General features: G+C 31.6%; 2 protein-coding genes across 2 annotated transcripts in view; both read right to left on the bottom strand.

The window, feature by feature from the left end:
* Positions 1–4116: 4116 nt before the first annotated feature.
* LOC113517825 (insulin-like growth factor 2 mRNA-binding protein 2) lies at positions 4117–15037 on the bottom strand. Its single transcript, XM_026902566.2, has 4 exons — positions 14756–15037; positions 6566–6623; positions 4897–4977; positions 4117–4132 (listed from the first exon to the last, which is right to left on the bottom strand). Exons 1-4 carry the CDS (start codon positions 14958–14960, stop codon positions 4117–4119), a joined length of 360 nt encoding a protein of 119 aa, XP_026758367.2. The 5' UTR covers positions 14961–15037.
* A 1539-nt stretch (positions 15038–16576) lies between these two features.
* Positions 16577–25365, bottom strand: part of LOC113518393 (tetratricopeptide repeat protein 39B-like) — a 35967-nt gene continuing 27178 nt past the window's right edge. The window contains exons 11-15 of the mRNA XM_026903299.3: positions 25191–25352; positions 24044–24233; positions 23045–23205; positions 22043–22162; positions 16577–21297 (exon numbers count right to left, since the gene is read on the bottom strand). Coding sequence (XP_026759100.1) covers positions 21177–21297; positions 22043–22162; positions 23045–23205; positions 24044–24233; positions 25191–25352 — 754 coding nt within the window. The 3' untranslated portion in view covers positions 16577–21176. The remainder of the gene's footprint in view (positions 21298–22042; positions 22163–23044; positions 23206–24043; positions 24234–25190; positions 25353–25365) is intronic.

Genomic DNA, 25365 nt, shown 5'->3' with positions numbered 1-25365 from the left:
CACCAGTCACCCCTCAGTTACCAGAGCGCGCCGACAGGAGCGCGCTTCTTAAATAATCAACGGATGAACATGGTACTGTTCATGTTTATAAACGAAGGTTACTACTTTCGATTTGGTGAGACGTCAGCTTGTTTGCTAAGATACGTAAAAAAGAATTCTCCCTGAAATGAATTGAGCTCTCTCTCGAGGTTTTTCCAAGAGACTACAGCATGGTATTCATCGAAAAAGGGAATAAAGAGGTTCCTACATGGTCTGCAATGCGCGCATAAAATAAAACCTCTGGTATTACAAGCGTTCACAGGCTACGGTAACCGCTTACCATCAGGTACGTCGTATGCTTGTTTGCCAACTTAATGGTAAAACAAATTTGAACATCGCAATTGCATATCACGCATGTGTTATTTTTTTTATCTTAATTTACCTTCAGTATAGTGTAACGTTTCCAACTTTCTCATACTCTGTGTGCCCACATAACCATACCAAAAAGGTACAAAGGATCTGCGTTATGGTGCGACTTAATGGTCCAACTGTCCGTTCGTCTATCACAGTTTATATTTCAGCAAATACTAATGTTACGGATTTAAAACTTAAACAGTTTTACATACCATCGGTCTACATATTCTGCAATGGAAGTAATTGAAAAAATATATTTATTTTCTAGGGTGTCCCCAAAACAGATAGGAAATATTTCAAAATTAACCTACTAGTCCAAGTCGACTAGTAGACGAAAGGACTTCATTTTTAGTTATGATTGATAATATAACAAACCCCTCTCCCTTATCTTCAAAGTTCCTGAAGCTAAAGATCGCTTCAGAAACTTCAGAGCTTCGCTCGCGTTATTATTGATTTTGTTCAACAAATCTGGTTATTGGTGTAGGTAGAAAATAATTATAAAAACAAATCCATCTTTTAAAAAATTAGTTTAAAATGAAATATGTATAAATAAACTCACTTTCGCATTTATAATATTACTCGTAATTGGGATTACAGGAAAATGAAACCTTGTTTCTAATTAGCAGCATTTTAAAAATATTATCAAAAACCATTCAAAAACAAACTTGTTATACGATCCAGATTTTAATCATAATTACCTACGGCCCAAAATAAAAAAAAAAAAAACGAATTGTAGTATCAATAATATTAATTATTAGGTGTCTATTTCGTATAAAAAATGCAATAAAGGTCATCGTATACCATATTATATGTATATATGTAACTTAGCTTAGGGACACCATTTCATTTTCATCCATTAAAACAACGAACATGATATAAATAAAGCATCGTCTAAGATAACTCTTTACACTGTGTATAAAAAAAAAACCACAGCTTAAATGTATGGCTACTAAATTATATAAATAAATATCTTGTGCTAATACATTAAAGTTATCGAATTTAGTTTCGATAGCTTATATTGATGCTCGAGTTGCTGATTACGTTTAATTAATGACTGAGCTGCTTGTGGAGAATGGATATCATTTTAGTCCATCTACTCATAATAAATCAATCTATAGAACAGAATTCAGATAGGGAATAGATTCAATATCTCACTAAGGGTTGAATGCGATCCTGAAGTAATAATATACATTTATTTACATAATTTATGTAATTAACTTCTGATTTACTCTTCTGGTATCGTAGTAAAAATAAAACACGTTGTTAAAAGTTTGCCTTCATATAAAATTCTTTAATACAAAGTCAATTTCCCTGCCTACAGAATTGAAATGCATAGATATTCTTCTTGTGGTAGGCATCTACTAAGGTTTTTAATAATCTACTCCATAGTCAAGGATAAAGTTAAACGGTTTCTTTCTAGCATGTTATGTTAGAAATGGAATTCCGAGGAAGTACACTTCCTTGTAATTACTTTCATTCATGTGTAAATTTGCTTATAAAGTTCTTACTTTATATTTCTAAGAATATTGTTACTTGTACAAATTACGTTTATTATGTGTAAGCACTAAATACTCGTATATATCTCATTGATTTTTTAAAGATATACTCGTAGAGAAGTCGTAAAGAGGCTCGTAGGTAGTTATAGTAAGATTTCTATAAGTATCTATCGTGTAGGTGGTGTGTGTGGCATAGCGTTTGCCGGGAAGATTGTACGGAGGGTGGTCCAGCGCGGCGGCTGAATGGCGGCCAGGCGGTTGGCGACGCGATGGATGGCTCTACGGCGCCTGCGTCACCTCCTATCGATCGAACCACGTGGGCGCACCGCCTACGCTCTCTCACCCGGAGCCCACGTGCCCAAGGCACTCCAGTAGAGCGCCTCCATCCTGCACCCCATCCTACTATGCGTACTATATGGGCATCATTCCCGCCAAATTACTCCGCCCAAATGCCGATTCCACACTACAGCACACCACACTAAATCAGAAATAACAAATTTTCTGTTTCCACATAAACCTACTTATATTATTTAATTTTCACTTAATAGTCAATCAGCTATGTCATGAGTAGTACCATAAGAATAAAGACTTTTTTATTCTTATGGTAGTACCTACCAAGTAGATAAAATAATTGTTCACTGCATGATAATATATTAATCTAAATTTTTAATTAGATACTCGACTATTAATTTGTTAAGTAAAACATATTGATAAGTAAAGAATATTTTCTTTTAATTAGTAACAAACGAAAGATGCGACCTCACGATTTTAACTTTTAATGTTTTTCTTTTTTATGGTAACCCACCTGCGCTAGAGTTTACGCTGGTGGGGTACTAGTAAGGGATAATAAGCGAAGTCAGATTCATTGGCCCGTCATGACCAATTCATTAGGAATTAATAACGACGGTCACCAAAGAAATCACGCGAAGGTCAACCCGACAGGGTCGCCATTAAACAAAATGGGGATTGGAGTCGGGGAGAGAATAAATTTCGTAGTTGGTTATTCTTTTAATGTTATATATGTGAAAGTTTATATTATAAAGATGTTTAGATGTTTGTATGTTAATGGTGCTTATTGAATGAATTTCGGTACACGGGTCACGCGGGCAAAACCGCGAGATACATGTTGGTATTTGTTCATTTTATGTACTGTAATTTCGATAAATTATCTCTAATGTTGTTGACTTGCTAAATATGCCAAATATAAAAAAAAAAAAACAGATTCGGTAAATTTACCTACTTGTAATATTATTATTTGTGGAGGTACCCCTTTGGAATTCTGCCTCTGCTTTTTCTATACAAAAGCATTTGGCACGCTATTCAACGGTACACTGTTCAAATACCGGTCTTTAAAGATCGCCGATCGGGTAGTAGATAAGAGCATCAATTCGTATCTGCCCCTTAATGCGTGCCGACATCTTGACAAAGATCAAAATCTCGAGACTTTTTACTAAGGGCAAATTCATGGGAATAATATAATACGTAATCATTAGTTATTTCACCAAATTCCACTAACATTATAAATGTGTTTGTAAAGATGTTTGGACGTTTGAATATTAAAAATATTATAATATATATAAAATTATATATTACTTATTCACGTTGGCAAAGCCACGGGCTAGTAGGGCTAACAGTTCTACTAATACTATACCTATTCGCGTACATCAGAGATAAGAGGTAACAAACACATTTTATATTTAAATAACGAATTCCATAAATATTTCGGTACAATGAAAATAATGCGCTATTTTACGTGAACAACATAAAATAGGTACAATAAAAAGCTTAACAAGTATATTGAGTACACTTTTACTATTCATTGATTAATATTATTGCTATTTGCTATTTAGGTAGAATGGCGTACTAACACTAACGTTCCTTGGACCATTGAGATTCAACAAGTGGCGTCGGGCATGCGGAATTCGATCTTCGGCACACTCACTACACAAATACTCGTAGGGCACTGCTAGACTCCCCTACACACTTACCTAAACGTTATATTGTTTTATGGGTAATGATGGAGTAGTAACTTCCGACTGCGCTATCGAGGCGGTATACGCTTGCGGGGTACTAGTGAGGGATGATAGATGAGGACGAAGACGGGTCAGTTGACTTATTGTGATGAATTCATGATGAATTCATCAGGAATTTACCACGACAGTTTCCAAAAAGGACCGCGAGAAGGTCGACCAGGCAGGGTGTATTGCTAGCAAATCAAGCGGTGGTGTTATCTAATAAGCTGCCTAAAGAATTAAAGTCACTGAATGATTTAAATATCTTTAGGACAAAATTGAAGTCATTATTACTAGAAAGGTCTGTACTCAATTGACGAATTCTTACTTTCGTAAATTTAAATATATATGTTAAATTTAAATATTACACAAAGTTAAGAGATGACTCGTAAGTGATTATAATATTTATTTTTGTGCTTAATTTAATTTATATTTTCATGTACTGTATGAATTTTATTGTACCTACTATGACATTTAAATAAAAAATATTGTTTATTAATAAATAAAATAAAAATAAAACTATAAAAAGTAAAAGAAAAATATGACTAGTTTCTTCTCTTCTTTTAATTAATTTATTAAAGCACACCAACTGTAGTATATGTATAATTCATTAAAAAACATCTATACAAAATTAGACCTGATACAAGTGTCTATAAAAGGCGAGCACAGCATTGAGAATTAAGGTGACGTTCTTTAACTCAAACGCAGACATCCAATAAATGTGCATTACATAAGAAAAATAAATTGAAGCAAAAAAGAAGAAGAATAAAAAATAACAATCTAGCAAGAATAATCCGTTATTCGTTACTCCTGTCAAATGCTACGTACATGTTTAATTGTTAGTTAATAACAACAACAAGCATTAATAACATACCTATTTATTTATTAAAGCTAGCATGATCTGCTTCCCTGAGTTTCCTTAATCGATATATTACCTAATAAATACAATGAAAACCGCAAGTAATCTTGAAATTGTGTACGCAAATTGTACTTACCTCCAGCCACCAGATGGGGAGTCGCTATTAGTTTCTTTTAGTTGGGTAGTGCTCGTGCTTTGCAGATTCGGCACACTGACACTGAAAATCATCATAAAAGCATTATAAAAAAAATATATTGTAATATAAAAAAGTCGATACATTAGAAATTAACAAACTGACAAAAGCAATGCTGAACTAAGAATTAAGTAGAATATATGAAATTAAAAACATATTTTACAATATATATATATATATATATATATATATATATATATATATATATATATATATATATATATATATATATATATATATATATATATATATGCTCGTTATTGTACATTTTTTTCTAATCACAATAAAATTCCATTTTTTTATTTTGGAAATCACAGACTTTCATACAACCATTTATCCTTTACTTACACTTATACGCAAGCTAGTCATATCGTGTAATAGTCTGTCTAACTTCAGTATTTAGAAAAGTAATAAGTAAATAAAAAACATGTAATACAATATTATATAAAATACTTAAATTTAAAAATTATTTTTTTTATAATTTATAATTAAATACATACATACATACATATCTGTCACGCCTGTCTCCCATTAGGGTAGGCAGAAACAATGGAACGCCAAATGCTTCGATAATAATAATTATAATTAAATAATAACAAATAAATAATATATAAAATATTTTCTGAGGACATCATCGTCTCGAAACCAAAAGTTCATCGAAATCAAACTGAAAGCGCAATTGCTAACATCTTTTTTTAACAAATAGGTTAACTGATTCATTACAACTCAATGCAGTAGACACTAATAGATCGACAAAAAACCTATGTAGTGAAACGCTGTGTGTGTTTTTTTATACAACTTAGAATGGCAAGCAAGTTGTTGGTACACCTGATGGAAAGCGATAAGCGTCGCCTATACCTAGACATGAGCAGTACCTACCATGGATATAATAGGGTGTACTGTTTCGGCCATGGTACCCCCATGCGTTGCCATTCCTGAGGACTCAAGTGTTATTCCTCTGTACCCTGTAAATTCACTGCCATATTCCACCGTTCAAACCGAAACACAGCCACGCAAACAACTGCTTCACACTAGAAACTCGAATGGGACAGAGGTACCCAAGCAAATGGCTTTTGTACAAAGCTTCCTTCTGGTATTTAGTGGTTTTACTCGGTAGATATTATGTATAAATTTTTTCTGTAGTGCATAGGTATCAGCTTTAATATTATATTATACAATAATATGGAATAAAAACGTGCAGTAAAACTAGGTGCACGGTTGTGTGTGTACCCCTACGAATTTCCACCGTGCGTTTATTTCAGCGGTCTTCTTTCGTATGAAATCTCCATATTACCACTAAAGCTGTTTTCTTATTCCGTCATCACACGGACTTACATTTACATATTGTAATTTAAAAGGGTTCAGTCTATAACACATACATACATAGAACAATATGGATCAATCCAGAAATCTGTTCTTGTTACTTCGTAAACAATCGCTTCACTGTAGACAATGGACAGTTAATGCAAAAGGAGGTAAACACGTAGTCCTCTTAGTATTAAACGAAGATCATTCGAAGTTGATTCATTCCGTGTTGTTCCTATACTACCGTTATGATTAAATATGAATGGAGACTGACGCAAGCGGATGAAAACAAATAGATTGCACTTACATTTTCTTGTTTGCAACCGAAGGTTCGACGACCAAAGGAAGACCGCAATATGAGTAACCTAGAAAAGGAATTAAAATGTTTTAGATCCAGATTATTCGCATTAAACATAGTTACATTGTTTTATCAAAATACTGGTATGCAAAATTTATTAAAATACTATATACTACACTACACTACTATAATATACCTAGTCATATTGTACATAATGTATATTTTTAACATTATCATCTGTGTAAATTAAATGCCCTTTATTTATGTTATTACTTACGTAATTAAAATACAAATCTAACATTTATAATAAAAAAGAAATATTGTGATAAATTTATTAGTTATCTTAAATTGATTAAATATTTGTCTATACTGTAAAATGATTTATATAAGCACAGTTATACAATTGTTTTTTTAAAATGTCTAACATCAAGATCCTTAATATTGTCAGGTATCTTATTAGATATTTTATTCAAGTTCATATACATTTCTTTTGGAATCGTGTAGGTCTAGGGCAGTGGTTTAATATTAATCTATTCATATTTCGAGTATTTCTCGAATATTTTTCACTAACACATGTAAACAGATAATAGTTGCGTTTTACAAAATTACAAATATCGAAGACATAATGGTAGAACATTTAACTTTTTAAATATAGATCTGCGCGCTTCATAAGGTACCTTGCCACACATAGCTCGTATATATTTTTCTGCGCAATGAATAGGGTATTTATTCATTTGCATTCGAACTTTTACTCTAGAAAATTAGATCGTATTTAATAACTGGCGCAACATACGCATGATATGAGGTAATAACTGTTTTTAAATCAATTGCATTTTTTATTCTTTTAAGAAATACCCAAAACTATTTAATTTATTACATACTTTTTCCATTTGTATATGCCAGTCAATCTCTTTGCCTATATGAACACCTAGAAATTGTGATTCACTCGTTCTATTTTTTCATTCTTATATTTTATTTCTAGTGTGTATAATTAAAGTCTACCAGTACTGAAATGTATATAGGGGATTTTAGACATATTAATATGTAAATAGTTGTTTTTTAACCAATCAACTACCGATTCAATAGTATTTGATGGTTTATAATTGCATTATTTATATTATTTTCAGATGAGATAATGATAGAGATCTCATCGTCAAATAATACACATTTATAATGTGTTACAATTACAATATCATTAACATGTATTAAAAATAAAAAAAGGACCTAAAATGGAACCCCTAATTTATTATATTCATAATTAGATGTATATGATTTAACGTAATTTTTTTGTCAAGTCTTGTTATTACAACTTTTTGTTGTCTACTTTTTAAGTACGAAGAGATCCACTGAAGAGTTGAGCCTCTTATACCTATTATATGGCATTTAATTTTCTATTTAAATCTGTATTTTCATTTATAATTAAAAAGTAAATAGCTAATATAGTCGATCTATATTTTTGAGACCTATATTGTATCTTACTTAAGATATCGTATTTAAAGTAATAATTTGTACGTCGTGATAACATACATTTCTCAAATATTTTGGATATCACCGATATTAGAGTTATCGGTCGGTAGTTATTTATTTCACTTTTGTTTCCTTTTTTATACAAAAGCTTTAGAATATTTTAGCATATCTGGGTAACATCCTTGTTTAAATGATAAATTATCAGTTACGCTATCTCATCTACGTAAGATTTTTTTACTCTTGTAGATATTTCAGCGTACCTTTCACATTTACTCTTATTTAGAGATTTTATTTGTTTCTTAACTTCATATTTCGATACAGGTTTCAAATATATAGAGTTTAACAGTCTTTTTAGTTTTAGTCTTTCATCAATTGCTACATTTATACATGGTGAACATTAATGGTTAGCATTAGTTATTAATACAAAAAAGTGCTTACGATTTTTGTTATATATTTTTCCTTTGATATTCAATTGTAGCAATGCTAACTTAAGTTGCGATTTGATACGTGAGAATCTGGCGCTTTTAATGGGCTATCAAAATGGAGGAATTTTTACCGGATCTTTTAGCTTTAGCGCAACATGTAGCTACAGAATAACAAATTGCGTTATATATGAAAGTGTATAGCTATATGAAAACATTATAAATAATAATAGCAATCAAATGTAATATTTATAAAAAAAAAAAATTGTTACGGTCACTTATTTAGTTTGTTTTCAAGAATGTTATTTATCGGTACATTGTGACGTTTAATTTGATTTCAAAATACCTATTTCTATACTTGCTTTTACAGTATGTAGACCACCGATGAGCTAACGAGATTTGTATAAAACACAGAACATTATGTAATAGGTGCGAACGTAGTTTAGATTGCTATCATCATCATAATATCAGCTATTATTTGTCCATTGCTTAATATAGGCCTTCTCCATAGATTGCCATAATAAACGATCCTGAACCACCTGCACTCACTAATTCCCTGCAATACATTTGATGTCGTCACTCCATCTAGTGGGGGATTGTCCTACATTGCATTTGCCCGTACGAGGTCGCCACTCAAAAAACTTTTTTCTCCATTGGCTGTTTTGTTGGTTCTTCGAGCTATGTGACCACTTTAGTTTTTTTGCCTATTTCCTCTATATCCTCATTTCGAATTCTGTCATGCATACTACGAAACTCCGAGCATAGCCCTTTACATAGCTCGTTAAGTAAAGCTTTTGCATACTAGCTAATCATATTTAATGCCTGTCATTAATGTGTGGGAATAGATCTGAGCAACGTCTTTGCCCTAAGAAAGAGATACTTCGAAAAAGTTAATAGTGTATTATGAGGAATAGTCTTAAGGAATATGTATCTTATATATTAAGGCAATTCGTAATAAATACGAGAGTATTAGAACATAATTCGTTTTTATCACTATTCTTCAACCTCCCACTTTACATGGCGACCTTTACCATATTTGGTTACTAAAGCACGGTGCCTCGCCAGTGTGCAACATAACATCGCGACTATGATTATAAATTAAAATATTATAAATTAAATAACAAATTAGTGCAAATAGACCTATTTAAGATGTGACTTTTATTTTCGGTCGATTAGTCGGCGAAAGGGTATTTAAGGGTAATTTTTTGTTATTGCCCAATTAATTGCAGAAGAAATATTCTTTAGAGAGATAAAATCTTATCTTGGGGCGGAAGGAATTGTTAGTAATGGTAGTCCAGTCCCATTGCTAGCAATATACCTTATTACGTTAACATCCTCGTAGTCTCCCCAGGAGGAACTATGGTGACGCATTCTTTTTTTCATCTATCATCTTTACAGGTGCCCTGCCAGCGAATACCATTAGCCCAGGAGGAATAACCATTTCATTATCATCTACTAAAAAAATCTTATCTCTTAGCGACTAATACCAGAGATAATAAAGGAAGATATTCATATGGTTGTCACACTAGCATTCAAAAATTGTAAAATTTGCCAAATAACCTAGATGCGCCAAGAAATAGCTGACTGATAATTGCGGCAAGTTTTTATTTTATGGAAGTGTTAGTGAGTATACCGACAATTACATAAAGACTTATTAAAACAAAAATATCTGTTTTAGTTAGTTATTATTAATATTTACTTCCCGTATGTACCCTGGTATAGAATAGGCCACCCTTTGCTTTCCGGTGGGTGTCGTAAGAGGCGACAAAGGGAGGGCAAGGGATGGGCATCAGTGTTTTTCTTAAACATATTCAAAGCCTAACTGAGGTTGCCAATCTGCCTGTCAAGCGTAGCAACTATTGGCAAAATCCTTCTAGTGGGAGGCTTATGTTCAGCAGTGGATAGTTAAAAGCTGATATGATGATGAATATTTACTTAAATTGTATTTTATTTTATTCCACTTTAATTTTTCATGTATTCTTTTAAAAATCTAGGTAATTAACAATATAATAAATTGTACTCAGATAATAAGTATATAATGTTATGGCATAAAGTTTCCATATCTGTATTATTGTATTATTATCGACATATAAATATTGTATATAAATTCAGTGTATAACGTAATTGAGAAATGTCTATTTTGTATGTTAGTTGTGAAGGAAGAATATGAAAATGTATTTCTTTTACTTAAAGGTTTACATTTTAGACTAGTGGAAAAGTCTTTTCTCTCTTTTTATGTTTAATGGTATTTCGTGAAAATTTTTTGGCACCTGTACTTTTTAGGGTAATTCGATTGTACTGAATACGATTCTGCCCGGTACCGTCCTCTCCACCCCCTCCATTTTCCCTTTTTACTCCAAAACGTGTCCTTGTGAGCTTTAATTTTTTACAAAAACTATTGTAGATAATAGAAAACTGTCAAATACAAACAAAATCTTCGTGGGATGGTAACAGTCAGTATAGTAAATAGCAGGAATAGCAGGATCGAAAAATTAAAAAGTACCAAATTGTTTCACAAAATGCCGTTAGAACCCTATTGTTCCGATCTTTCCACTTATCAATCTTGTTTATTAGAAATAATCATCAACCATAATAACTATAAACAGTTATTATACACGGCAACGAGCTTAAGTAAGTTTAAATCGGTACATTTAGAGACAGAGCGAACTTCGGACATGTACTTACTACTACGGTAATCATAATAATAAATAAAAATTTACCTAGTTCAGTCATAAATTCTGTTACAAATATTTTTTTTTATGAAGTAATATAATATGAAATATATATGAAATAATAAAATTTATATATATATATATATATATATATATATATATATATATATATAAATTTATATAATTTACATATTTATTAAAGACTCAGAAAAAATAAAAAAATATTCTATTCGAATTGGGCACTTTTGGTCTTTATACAGCCCTTTAATCTGTCTGGCCACGAATCTGTGGATTTACGCACTGTTTCCAAGGGAAATTTCGCCACTGCTTGCTCTAAAGATTATTTAAGAGACTTAATGTCGCCGTGTCCTTTAGAGCAGGCCATGTCCTCTAAAACTGACCATAATTTGAAGTCTAAATTTGAAATCTGGGCTAGATAAGGGCCAGTCTTCAGGTCTTATAAAGTCCGGAACGTCGACGATTTATCAAATTACATTCTAGATAATCGCATCGGTTGAGTACATGGAATACTTTACATATGTATTAAAACAAAATATGAGATGCATTGTCTTGTATGAGTCATTACTTGGCGATTATAAGATGCATAGAAAAATGTACAAGGTTATGATTATCGATACTTGAAGAGTGCATTCAAGCACTTTACAGAAAGTACGTGACATTGTGGCGTATGTGCTCTGACCACAATTGGTATGAACAACTAAAAATAGTCATCATGATGAAAAAGATAAGATTGAAAGCTGATATGGACAGAAAATAATTATTGATTACATTAAATGAGATAAAAATAAAAAATAAAAAAATGGTATTTTACATGGGTACGTACCAATGAGATGATATTAAAAAGCTAACTTGCCCAATCACAATGAACGCGACTTTGGTAGAGAGTTAGGTATATTGTATACCTGGGGTCGATCGCAACTATTAGTCCAGTCGATCTTGGCAAGGCAAAAAATATAATATTTTGCTAATCTAGCGGTAGATGCTCAGTCGCAATGCTCATACTAATATAAATAAGTAGTTACTAAAAATAATTTTCAGTTGTATATTTTCCCTGTTAACAAAATAAAAAAATACCTACTACAATATAATATAATTGTTTACTGAACTATGTTATTTCATTTGTGATTTCAAGCAATATGTAATTGGCAGATCATACAGGGTTTCGTCAGTAAACAGTAGATCTTGGGTCTAGTCAAGTCGGTCACCCTTGTTGTATACGATAAATAATAAAGATATATATTCTTTTAAAGAGAAATAAATTGTTTCTGCCTACTCTAATGGAAAACAGGTATGGCAGAAATGTATGTAAATGTAGGTAGAAATTTATGACAGGTTCTTACTAATAATATAAATGAGTTTGTTTGTTACCTTATAGTACATTAACAGTTTAATCAATTACTATGAAATTTAGTATACATGTACTATGTGAGATGGAGAATATAGGCTACCTTTTATCTTGGCCAGTAAACATATTCCTTTTACGCGGACGACGTTGCGAGTAAAAGTTAATAAAAAGTAAAGGTAATTGGATTATGACATTGAATATGACTGGCGATTTTTTTTTTTTTTTACTTAATATATTTGTGACTATTATTTTTTTTTTATTTAATGTTCTAGAGGTAGAACATTATTCGTGTGTTTAATTCGTCTCCAGCCTGTCTTGTAATAATTTTTTTTATTCAGTTTACATGGGCAACCCGGATAGGTCCTACAATTGGTATTGTATTATACGTTACCTGAAATTGTGTAAACAATTAAAAAGCACCCTTGTACCTGCTGAGGGATTAAGTATCTGTTGATACCACAATAACGCACGACTTTTACGAAGTCAGAGATGAACTCCAGTTAATATTTTATAATTATTTCTTTTATGTAATAAATAATTCAGTTTTACTTATTTCAAATTAATTATATTCTCTTTTGTAAATTAAATATCAAAGATCTAGGTATTGTTTTCATGAATTTTAACAAAATCCTTGTTTTATGTGTTATCGTAAATAGCAAGTGAATATTTGAATGTTCATAAGACAAATTAACTTCTGCAACAACCTCAAGCACTATTTCGAATATTAGTATTAACTTTTGTAACACCATGCAGCACTATTTTTAATACTGGTGCAATAATTATTGGAAATATACCGAACTCTAAATATAATAGTCTTTACAAATGACGGTTTTCTTCAAGGTTGTCCAACTGTAGCCGCATTTTCACTGCATACTATTCTTTTTCGATTTTGAACAAAGGGCTTTAAACATGTGCTAACCACATAATATAGGTATCTACAGCGATTCTACCGACCGCTGCTGTCCTATTGAAAGTATACAATTGAGATTAGGTAAACGTTACGTTAAAAAGTGAATGTTCAATTCCAAATATTATGCCATATGTTTCATACATCTGTATGTAACTATATAAAACTAAATAAATATTACCTTATTATACTTCGCTCCGCCCGCGTGAAATTGTTTATAAAATATCTTATGTGTTAAGTTAGGATATAACTTACCCGTGAATCAAATCTAATTTAAATTCGTTCAGTAGTTTTTGCGTGAAAGAGTAACAAACATCCATCCATCCATCGTTACAATTTTCCGCATGTATTACCATTAATAGGATTATTGCGCACAAATATTAGTTTATAATATTAGTATAATATCGTTAGTAAACGTAATCCCGCAGGAATTCTCAAAACCCCTATTAGTTTATGCAAACCAACACTAATTAAGGAAGGGTCAATTGCAAACCAAAAAGAAGTGGCAAACGAATTATGAATAGATATTTTCTTATGCAACATGGGATGGTAAAGAATATGAAATCCAAATATGAAAAACATATCTTTTATTACATCTGATTTTGTCTCATTACGGTTATAGAGGATATTTGATTCATTATGATGATATTATGAGAGAGAACGAGACCGGATATCTTTTTTCCCTTTCATGCGTGCGGTAACGAAAGCAGCATCTGCGTTTATTAGGTCGGCTGTTTATAAACATATTTCTAGAAATACTTTTCTAGCATTTATTTACAAACATTATTACAAAACGATTTTAAAATTTTCTGATTCTGACTCGTGTTGCATTGTTCTATAAGTCAAAACTGCTTACAAAATCATTCCTATTATTTACTGATTTGTTTTTATAAATTTGGTTAGCATGTTTTAAATCGTAAGGACCGATTTAAATTGTAAAACTTGTGGCATATAACAAAATTCACGACATTTATCAACCATTTCACGTAGGTAAAAATGGGAGTTTTTTCGCCAATTCTGAAGCAACTTTGATATTTTTTTCAATTGATAAGATCTACTCTCATGTTGGTCCCAAATTTGTCAAGAATGACGAAGACATTATAGTTTATTGTAGAACAAAAAAACAGTGTAAAGTGTCGGAATAGCTTTAATAATGCCCTGGTCTTAGCGATATTATAGTTTCTACTAAAAAATCATCAATACTTTTAAGTAAATTTATATTACTACGAAACAAGCTTCACAAAGTAAATTTGACTTTAGGCATTTATATATCTTCAAAGTAGTCTTTTTTGGAATAGGCAGAGCCCGATGCTGTGGCCTATTTCAATGCTTAGCTTAATTATTAACTGAATTTCATTTACTTACCATGAAGTTTGTCGATAGCCCTGTCTGCCGCCGACTGGTCAGGAAAATCGACGAATGCATAACCGCCTCTCTTTACCGAAATGTCGGCTACCGTGAGGTTTTGTTCGGCGAACAGCTGCCTGACAGCTGCTTCGTCAGCTTCGATAGGGAGGTTGCCTATGTATAGCTTGTTCATAGCAGAAACAGTTTTTAGCTGTTCACTCATATTCGAGAAACACTTTAAAATTCTATTAATCCACAATTACGATAGTAACAAACACCAATAGTCTGACCTATAGAATTTCTTTTGTCTACTAATGTATTTGACATAAGAAAAATTCGAATTTTAAATTCTAATGTGTTTTCATTTCTCTGTGGCCATGGTTTTGCATTCAACATTTGTAAGGTATCTAGTAGGAACCTTATTATCAGATTTAAAACTAAGTGCATCTGTAAAGCACAGACATAAATTTGAATAAGTACTTATTTGCCGTAAATGCATAGAAACCTTTCATCTCAATTTTCGACCATACATTCGGTTCTATAGAATCGTAATTTAAATTCAAGCTTATTATGCTACTGCTACGTGTTATAAATGCGGAAATTTGTGAAGATGCTAGTTCGATGGATGTTTGTTTCTCTTTCACGTAAATACTGAAAAAATTTTAATGACATTTACATATACATTTTTTTTAATGGATGATAATGGAATGGTAACCCCACCCGCGCTATCGGTATACACCGGCGGGGCACCAGTGAAGGATGATAGATGAGGATGAAGTAGGTCAGTTAGCCCATCGTGACGAATTCAACAAAAATTGTTCACGATGGTTTCCAGGGGGAACCACGTGGAGGTCATAAGGCATATCGCTAGCAATGGGGCTGTCAAACTCCATTGCTAACAATCCCTTTCCCCTCTAAATATACATTGTACATGAATAGGTTATATACTAACTTACGTAGAATAGTTTGTGTAATGATTCACGCAGGTGAAGCCGCGGCATACAGCTAATATAAAATGTTAGCACATCGAATTTATTTAGTTGGTGAGACGGCTGATAACTTATTGTGTTTTGGGAAGGGTTACTATTATAAATCTTTTGTATCAAAGTAGTTTAATATAGATATCTCTGTCTGTACCTTCTAAGGTTAATGGATTCTGTATGGAAAACTCGGACAAGTAGGGAGACTGCAAAATTAACTACTTGGATAGCTTTGTCACAATTATCGTTTCTCCTGTTGAATAGCTTACATGAAAAACAGAAAATGGATAGACTAATATAACAGACGTATACATTGCACATGAATATATTTGTTTGTTTTGTATGGTATTTGAACCCGTAACCGTCAGGCGGTGAAATAGTGTGTTCAATGCTACAGTAATGAAGCAGTGTGTTTAAAAATAATATACTCTAACTTTTGCCCGTTATTTCGTATGTGTGGATTTCAGATGAAAGAAAAGAAATAGATTCCTTTTAGATACCGGATTAATATTAAATATATACCAGATTTAGATTAGAGCTTTTGGAATAAAATTGTGAAAATCGCATCCAAATATATATACAAATCGATAGACAAAATTTAAAAAAAATTGACCTTTATCTTTTATTGCTCATATTGAAACCCCTAAAATATATTTTTTTGTTAATATTTCCCATATACAAATGTCGTTTAATTATAGTTTTATTCTATATTAGTAAGATTAGTAAAAGTATAACTAAAAAAAACATACACGTGTGTGGCGATTTGTGTCTACCGAAGACAAGTTTGTTGTCTGCGCAAGCTTTAAAGAGGTACCTGTTAAGAAATGGATTTATAAAATGTATTAAAAGAAAAACAGCATTTTGGATTATAATTTTTTATTCAACATCTGCCATTTAGTTACAAAAATAGTACATTAACAATGCAAACCCAACACACGAATAATGAAGTATATGTATACACCTACCATACCCATTACTAAATACTTGTATCTACTGTGACAACGCCATGAATTGTAGAGAACAAACGTTAAACAGCTCTCGTCACCAGAAAGTCTTATATTTAAAACCTAACTGTAGATACTTCGTCAGATTGTCCAGTTCCTATTGGAAACTAAAACTGTAAACCAAATAACTTTAATAAAAAAAGATATAAATATAAAAAATAATATATATCGTATTTCATAGAACGATTACAGTACAATTTGTGACAACACTTCTTATGAACGAATCGATTATCAATACAATAATAATAATTTAAATACAAAATAATGAAAATTTCCCTAATTAAAATACATCCATATTTGGTCTGATTTCCGATTTCGCTACCAATTAAAGCATTTACAACACTTAAATTTTAAACATACATAGGTAAATTCAAAACATTTTCACTAATCACATCTTTTTGCACCAATGAAACTGAACGTTTTCCTAGAGAGCGAGTAGAAATACTTTTATACTGAATAAATGAATAAACTCGACAGCTGGACGAGTTCATTCATATGAAATAAGAATATTTGAAGTAATTTCCTCTATGAAATTCATAAACCTTCCTTTAGAATAATGTTCAGTTAGTGGTAGAACACTCTGTTGAAAAATAATTTCGATTCCATTTTACAGTAAACACATATTAGACATTGAACACCTACACATCAAGTATATCTTTATTGTAGTTGCATTTATAGAAATAAAAATATATATATTTTGTATGAAAATAATGTCTTGGTGTCTTCTATTGTCTCTTAAAAAAAACGAGTGCAGTTTTTTTAAATGAAATAAGTGTATTATGTGGTAAATAATGACTATGCTATTAATTTTGTTAACAATCAAAATTATCACGTTTACAAGATTTATATTTTTATATTAATTAAACTCTATATTCATTTTAGTTAGTCTCTTAGGTATGCAATTACTCGTAAACATTTATTTTCCTCCTCATAAACAGCCAATTTCATAACATTACTAAATTAATTATAAAAAAATTGTATAAATTTATAATTTAATGGCAAATTGGGCTACCACTTATATTAACTAACATCTATGTTTATGATTTGATGTTAGCGTATCTATTATCACATTTTTGTTTTTATTTTTAACGTTAAAATTTTAGAAGACAAATTAAACATGTAGTAATCAATTCTTTAGAACACAAGTACCAATCGGAAGAAAGTTTATTTCATAATATTAATAGAAAAAGTAAATTTATAGCCCCTGAGTTATCGTCAGTGAACGCATGAGAGGGGACAAGACTACGGACGTTGCTGTCTTGTTTTATCTCATGCACGCGGCAGTGATAACGTATCGGGCGAGATTACAACCATACGAAATGTTAAAAATAGTTCTGTTCACTCGTAAAGTGGGCCTCCCCATTAGAAAGGACTAGTCCAAATTTTATATTAGTTAATTTATACGTACGACAGCAGAAATAACCGTTCTTTGAATAAAGTTTATTGCTTTTATTTATATATTTTTATTAGGGATTTTAGATATGTGAAAAAGAGAAACAGAAACTTTATAAAGGTATATTATAATTTCACACATATATTTCGCATTTCGTCTTCAATTGTATAATGAAGCTTTTTTTTTCTATGCATATGTTATGTATACCATGAACATTTACAATATGTAACTGAATACGAATGTGAGCGTATCTATCAAAATTTGAGAAATCCACGAGTTATGTATTTCTATTTAAGTACTTATCTATGTAAATAAATTATTCAAAGCCTCTTTTATTTACAAGAATAATATAATAACATAAAAATTTGTTATTACATTCTGCACGTAGTAAGCACGTGTTCTAATACGAACTATTATTTTTATTCTGTAATATGAGAGATATTTAGAAAGTTTATAAATCATAATTAACATTTTCTCACGTAACTAATTAAAAAACATGGATTTGTTTTAAACAATATACAATTTTGTATAATTTTTGTGATGTGTGTGCTATCACTATGCCACAAGCTATAACGCAAGGATATATAAATTTTATATTTTTAAAATATTGAAGAAACACTCTTCAACATCAAAATTTTAGTTTGACTAAATTTTGGCAATAATATAAATTTTTTTTATCGTCTACCTATACGTAACAAAATATATCTTTATAAAATTTTTCGTCTTTGACAAATATTAATATTTATCCGGAATGATATCATTATTTTATAACTACTACAACTGTTCACATTATGTGTATAAAAAATTATGTAATAAAAAAATTTACTTATGTAACGGAAAAATTAAAAACAAAACTATAACCTAAACAAATATACTGCATGCAATAATCTAAAATTATAAATAATTCAATATTAAAACATTATGCATACAAAAAACTTTTATTTGGTTAAGAATAATTTATTAAATTTTAAAACACAAACATGTGAACTATTTAATATTTCTTTCAAAATAATGAGTAATTTAAAAAAAAAAAAGAATTTTGCAATGCCATTATAGTAACTTTTCTACTGTCTAATGTTATTTGTAACGAGTTGGTATCAATAATTTACTGTAAATAAAAAAAAAAGATATGCTTTGTATATTTGTACTAAGAATTGCAAAATGTACGGTAAATTAAATGAACATAAACTATTTGTGATCATCACTTTGTAGATTAGCATATATTTTTCGGTATCCGTTCTTTACTCATTACAGAGAGGGAAACTATTGCAAAATGGGGAAACAATTCTACCTAGTTAACCGTCACCTTACTAAAAATAGGAATATTATATGTAAACATCAATATGCGCTGAAACCACAGAAATAGATGGAAATTAAACTAAGCGTATTATTATTAACCTATTTTACTTGTTGCCACCAAAGCTATTTATTTATATCAAACCCCTTTACTGTAACGTATACTTTCAGAACTACCTCATGTAATGTTATATTCCAATCTTAGGTTTTGGATATAAATATATTGTAGAAAACTCCGAATCTAAATTTAACCGGAGTCCATAGGCTCATTTGAATCTATATAAATGTACACGCAGTCGCGATAACTATTTGGATCCATGTCTGTGGTTAAATCAGACAAAACATATAATATGGTGCAAAGAACCAATTTGAAATAATTGATATTAGAAATGTAGATGTAAAATCTATTTCATTAATTTATTTTAGACATTATTTATTTGTTACAGGTTTAGATTTAGATTTTCTGCTATTTTTAAATTATAATTGTGATTAAAATGTGGAGTATGATAAAAATATACAAAAACAATTCGCTATTTTACGATTTCTCCATTCCTATTACCTAGAGATAATAAACCAATAATAATATACTATAAAATCACAAAGGAACAACTAATATATTACCACAATGAAATCAGTATAGTCAAAGACATTTTGTCATATAATTTCTCTAGTGTTAAGTACCTGTAAAAATCTACACTGCAATAATTGTATTAAAAAAGAGAGGTTCAGATTTTTAAACGTAATAACAAGATTCCAAAAAAAAAAAAAACATTTTTGTCGAGACGAAGCGTCGAGTAACATGATATCTTGACTTTGGTAATTTATAAATTATATATACTACAATGCTCTTAGTCCCTGCTCGTCTATTAGTAAGAAAATCTAATTATTTCTCTTACAGTCAAGTCAGTACTTAATGGTAGTACTGTGAAGCTAAATAGCTTCTGAGTATAGTTGTAGCGGGAGAATAGATTGTTAGTAATGGGGATTAGAAGTCCTACTGCTAGCAACACGCCCTGTGAAGTCGACCACCACGTGGTTACCCCAGGAAATTGTCGTGTTATTTCTAAAATATTTGTTGTTCGGAATTAAAGAAGCTCAAAAAATATTTACTTTCATTTATAGAAGGCTACATACATAATCAACGAGTTTTAAAAAAAAACCGCGCGTAGCCGGGACGAGTCACTAGTTGTATATTAAACATAGCATATGAAAGACCATAAACTAGACAGGTATGGTCACAAATATTAGAAACAGGCATTATCTTGGCTATAATGAATGAGTACAACAATCAACTACTATTACATTTAAACATTACATTAATACATTAACCAATTTTTATTGAATCATTGTAACATTTTACGATTATGTTATCTTTTAAATAAGAATAACATTAATATAAACGTTATCTCTTGACGTTTGCACTACATTTTAACCATAATGTATTACATACTGATTTTATAGTTATACCATATATATTCACGTCAAGTAAACATTACGGTCTAAATCATGTATCTCGAGACAGTTCTTTAATAATATAGTAGTGGGACATTTTTTATCTTGTACATTCCGGATTCCCTATTCCGGCACACAAGAACACTTTATCTAGAGGTATATGATGTAACACTGTAGTGTTATTGATAAATATGAGAATGTGCAACATATAGCCATTGTGAAGATCAAATATTCCATTTATCCGCTACAAGCGCCAGGTACATACAATAAACCAATTTGGCATTTAATAAAAAAAATATGACTTAGCAGCTATCTCATAATTTGGTGACTGATTTACTAGATTCGCCCCGTGTATTCACTTCCTTAACGATCTGCATCTTTGAGTGCAAACGAAAGTGTAGCCTCGATTCTAAGGAATACCCAGAGTATTTTTTCCTGCAATGAATAACTTTTATTGAACAAAAAGTATCAAATCAATCAATTGATATTATTTAAAAAGTTATAATTTTACTAATATATAAATACAGAGTGAAATAGAAATCGTTAATATTCTTTACAACATGGTCGAAAAACGATAAAAAAATTTGAGTCTCTCATACTTACACGTCGCGTACAACAGTTAAGTTAATATGAGAAATTCAAAATTTTTTTGTACTTTTTAATTTTTGAATTCACAAAACTTCTATCCTAATATGTCTTATAGCACTTTAGTTTTGCATGTCGCTAACGATTTCAATTTTGCCCTGTATAATAAGATGTCGTTACTTCATGATAAAGTTCTATCAAGAAATATAATAATACAAACAATAAATTTGAACAAAAACTAGTTTATAGGCTAAGTCGCTTTTTAAAATATAGTACATGGTAAGAAATAAATTTCACTAAGCAAAGATCCATTGTTTTGTATTAGGAAGGTGGCAAAGAAGCATACAGCCTGTCTGATGGTAAACGGTCACTGTAACCTATAACACCAGAGATGTTACGCGGACGTTGCCAACCCTTAAGAAACCATAATACGCCCCTTTTTGAAGAACCCCATACTATAGTCTATAAATCTAGGAGAGCCTCGGCAGGGAGCTTATTACACGGCCTGAGAGTAATGTAACATTTCTTATAAAGTATTACAATAACAAGAATGATAATTAATAAATAATAATAATATATAGGTTACTCAACTCACCTGGCATCCTGTAACATTTGAATCGCTCGATCTTTATCTCCGAGGTGGTAGTGACACATAGCCATCTCGGCCACAGAGTATGGTAGCAGGAAAGTATCTTCTTTGATGTCATTCTTTAATCTGTGTAAACATATTATTTATGCATATTATATTAATTGAGTTTGTACATCTAGAAATGTATACCAAAAGGGAATAAAAAAAAAAAATCCAAATCCAATACATTTTCATATTGTTGTCATATGTATATTTCAATTTGTTTCCTACCTGGCTCACAACAGTTGGAGTAGTCATCATCGTCATTTCAGCCATTACCTATCTTGGAGTAGTTTATGAAGTATTATTACAGTTTTAGGCAAATAAGAAGATAAGCACAAAATAAAGAGAATGAGGTTTAAACTTATGTCTAAAATAACAACTGCATATTGATACTTTAGCAAAACTATTAAAGTACAGGGACCATTGAAAAAGCAATACAATAAAAAAAAAATAGTTTACATTGTTTTTAGAATAATCATTTCATTGTAAAATATAATTGAAATTTTACACACACAGAATGTTGCTTTAGAATCGACTATTTGAATATATAATAATATGCATACATTTTGAAGATAAATTAAGGTTTTTAATATTCAGGGGGTCTATGGAGGGTCCACGAAATGAAATTCCGGATTTTCGGCCTCAATTTCATATTTTTGTTCGTACCAAAATCGGCTCAGCAAATGCAGCTTAACATCTAGTTCGTCATAACACCTTTCTTAATAGTCCAAACAAACTATATTTTAACATTTTTAATGTTTTTAGATAGTATGTACATATTATGTACTTTAAAAATCAAATTTGTGTTTCGTTTGGCCCCGAAATTTCGAAAAATATATCATGGTAGACCTTCTGTTATCATTATTAATTTATCAACTCAACATTTTTGGAGAATTGTAAATTATTATCAATATAAACTGTAATTTCCATAGAAATTATTGTGCATTGTATAGAAAAAAATTATACAGGAAAACTGATTGTAGAGTCTCAAGAGCCAGCCGTGGCAGATTCATAGCAGACAGGCAACATCCGTGCAAGTAGCGCAGCAGTGCCCGGTTGTCAGCGTCGTAACCAGCCATCCACTCTTGTGGTCCGCTTTCTAGGCGATCTCGCGTCGTTTCTATCAACTACAAAATTAGGTTGCAAATTTATTTATCATCATTAAAATAATTATAACATTATGATAGTAAAAACCAAATCAATGTTGCTTACATACAAAATTATATTAATGGTATTTAACCCAACTCCAGATATTTCTTAGCAGTTTCTAATCTTCTAATCTTTGGCGAGCTACTACTAAAAACATCAATGATGCTTATAATTTTATTTGATATAAGTACTGCACAAGTTAAGGGAGCGTACTGAAGTAGGTTAGTTCTGATTGGCAGGATATTAAACGTAACCGGGTGACGACGCGCGCTTACATTACCATTCGGTTCTCCCAGATGGATTGTCTCTAGCACTCCTGGGTGATGAACCAAATTATACTAATAACAAGATTCTCACAGTCACACCAAACACCGCCTTGCCCTCAAACTAGGATAGTCTGTGTTATTAGGAACCAGGCAGCGAACGTCTAGGGCACAACCCAGTACACTCAGACTCGAGCCAATTTAAAAAGGTTCGTTTCTTAAATAGGCAACATAGAAAATCGAACCTGGGGTCCTTATCCTAAAGCAACGTGCCTGCCACTACATCATGGACATCTTCCTATTAAATTTGAAATAGCATCAATCTATTTCCTGGGTAATTTGAGGTCTACACTACGAGTACATATGACTACACTGCTATTGCCTGTCACCAAAAGGTATATCTATGAACAAATATCCAGTGTCTTCTTGACCAATTTAAAAAAAGAATTTCTGATCACAGCTATTTTTTTGATACCTTGGGTTGAAGTTTATTGCCGTATTAGTTTTGTACATATATTATTATAATTGAAGCGGGTTTTAATGTATACATTACCTTTAGGATGTTCTGCGCTCCTTGTTTATTCTTGGCGAGTATGTGGAACATGTTCCAGAGACAGAGTAGCTCTATAGCAGGCAGTATTATTTGACCGCCTTGGGCCTGATAGCGAGCGCAGCGCCGAATCATGAATTTCTCCATCGGTAGCGACTTTCCGGCAATGCGTTGTTTGTAGTAAGACGCGTTCCTGTATTCAGAACACCATAATTAAATATTACTAAGAGGGATTACACTCATTGCAAGACTGTGTTTTAAAATGTCAAACAAGTTTTGTTGCTGAGTTAGGATTGATCTCGTATATTTTTATATTACAATGGCGGTGAACAACCATATGATATGTCGAACAGTAAACAGTTGCCATAGCTTATGGACACCTGCTGCATCAGGCGTATAATGAAGCTTTGCCAAAACAAGCTTTTAAAAAACAAAATGAAGTCATATATATTTTTATAATAATTTGTAGATCCAGGTTAGTAACACAGTAATAAAATGTTAAGAAAAAAATAAAAACAAGTACATAAAACATTGCAAGATAATACCCTTTACTCCTTCCTTTACTAAAAGGGTATAAATACGGCAATGCGGTCGAAAATGAGTCATTCGCAGTTTAGGTGCTAAACGGCTAACACTAGGTTCCGAGCAGCGATCTATTGTCTGAAGATGTCTCGTATAGAGGTGAAACACGTGACGGCAACATGCATGAAGGGAATAGCATTCGGAAACTGACGACTAATATGGAAAGTTGTAAAACTTCTGGTAATAATAATAGAAGTCAATATTCGAGTACTGGCAGTTGCACGTATACTAACGGTAGCGGAATTAACATAAACAAGTAATTGCTCGTTACTTGATTAGAACGCATGTTATATATATATATATATATATATATATATGTCCACTATTGAACATAAGGCTTTCCCATAAGAGGAGTTTGGCCAGTAGTTGGCACGCTTGGCAGGCGGGTCGGCAACCGCAATTAGGCTTTTAGAGATGTTTTAGGAAGGACGCTGCTGCCCATCTCTCGCCCTCCTTACGCCTCTTACGACACCCACGGTAAAGGAAGGGGTGGCCCATTCTATGCCGGGGCACTCACAGCGATATAAGCACACATATAAAATACAGTTAAAGTAATGTGATTATATACCGTAGGAGATCACTGCACTGTAGTCGCTCAGAACTTGTCATTCGTTCTCCAAGTTGAAGCAACATGGAAGCTTTCGTGTATGAGTATATAGTCTTTGACCATGAGCTTTCTTCTATAAGTTTGTCCGCGTACACCGCTGCCTCGCGCCATTGGGCCATTAACCTAAAAATATAAT

This window comes from Galleria mellonella, unplaced genomic scaffold, assembly GCF_026898425.1.
Source record: "Galleria mellonella isolate WM207_F2 unplaced genomic scaffold, CSIRO_AGI_GalMel_v1 utg33, whole genome shotgun sequence".
In the NCBI taxonomy this organism is placed as follows: domain Eukaryota; kingdom Metazoa; phylum Arthropoda; class Insecta; order Lepidoptera; family Pyralidae; genus Galleria; species Galleria mellonella.
Note: the sequence above shows the minus strand (reverse complement) of the source record. Positions and strands in the feature narration are given on the sequence as shown.

Bases quoted from the DNA above. Each gene is read 5' to 3' on its own strand.
- LOC113517825 (XM_026902566.2), bottom strand. From the start codon at position 14,960: ATGAGTGAACAGCTAAAAACTGTTTCTGCTATGAACAAGCTATACATA. The intron at 6,624-14,755 runs GTAAGTAAATGA...TTCCTTTTCTAG, and splicing joins GGCTATCGACAAACTTCATG to GTTACTCATATTGCGGTCTT. The intron at 4,978-6,565 runs GTAAGTGCAATC...GATGATTTTCAG, and splicing joins TCGGTTGCAAACAAGAAAAT to TGTCAGTGTGCCGAATCTGC.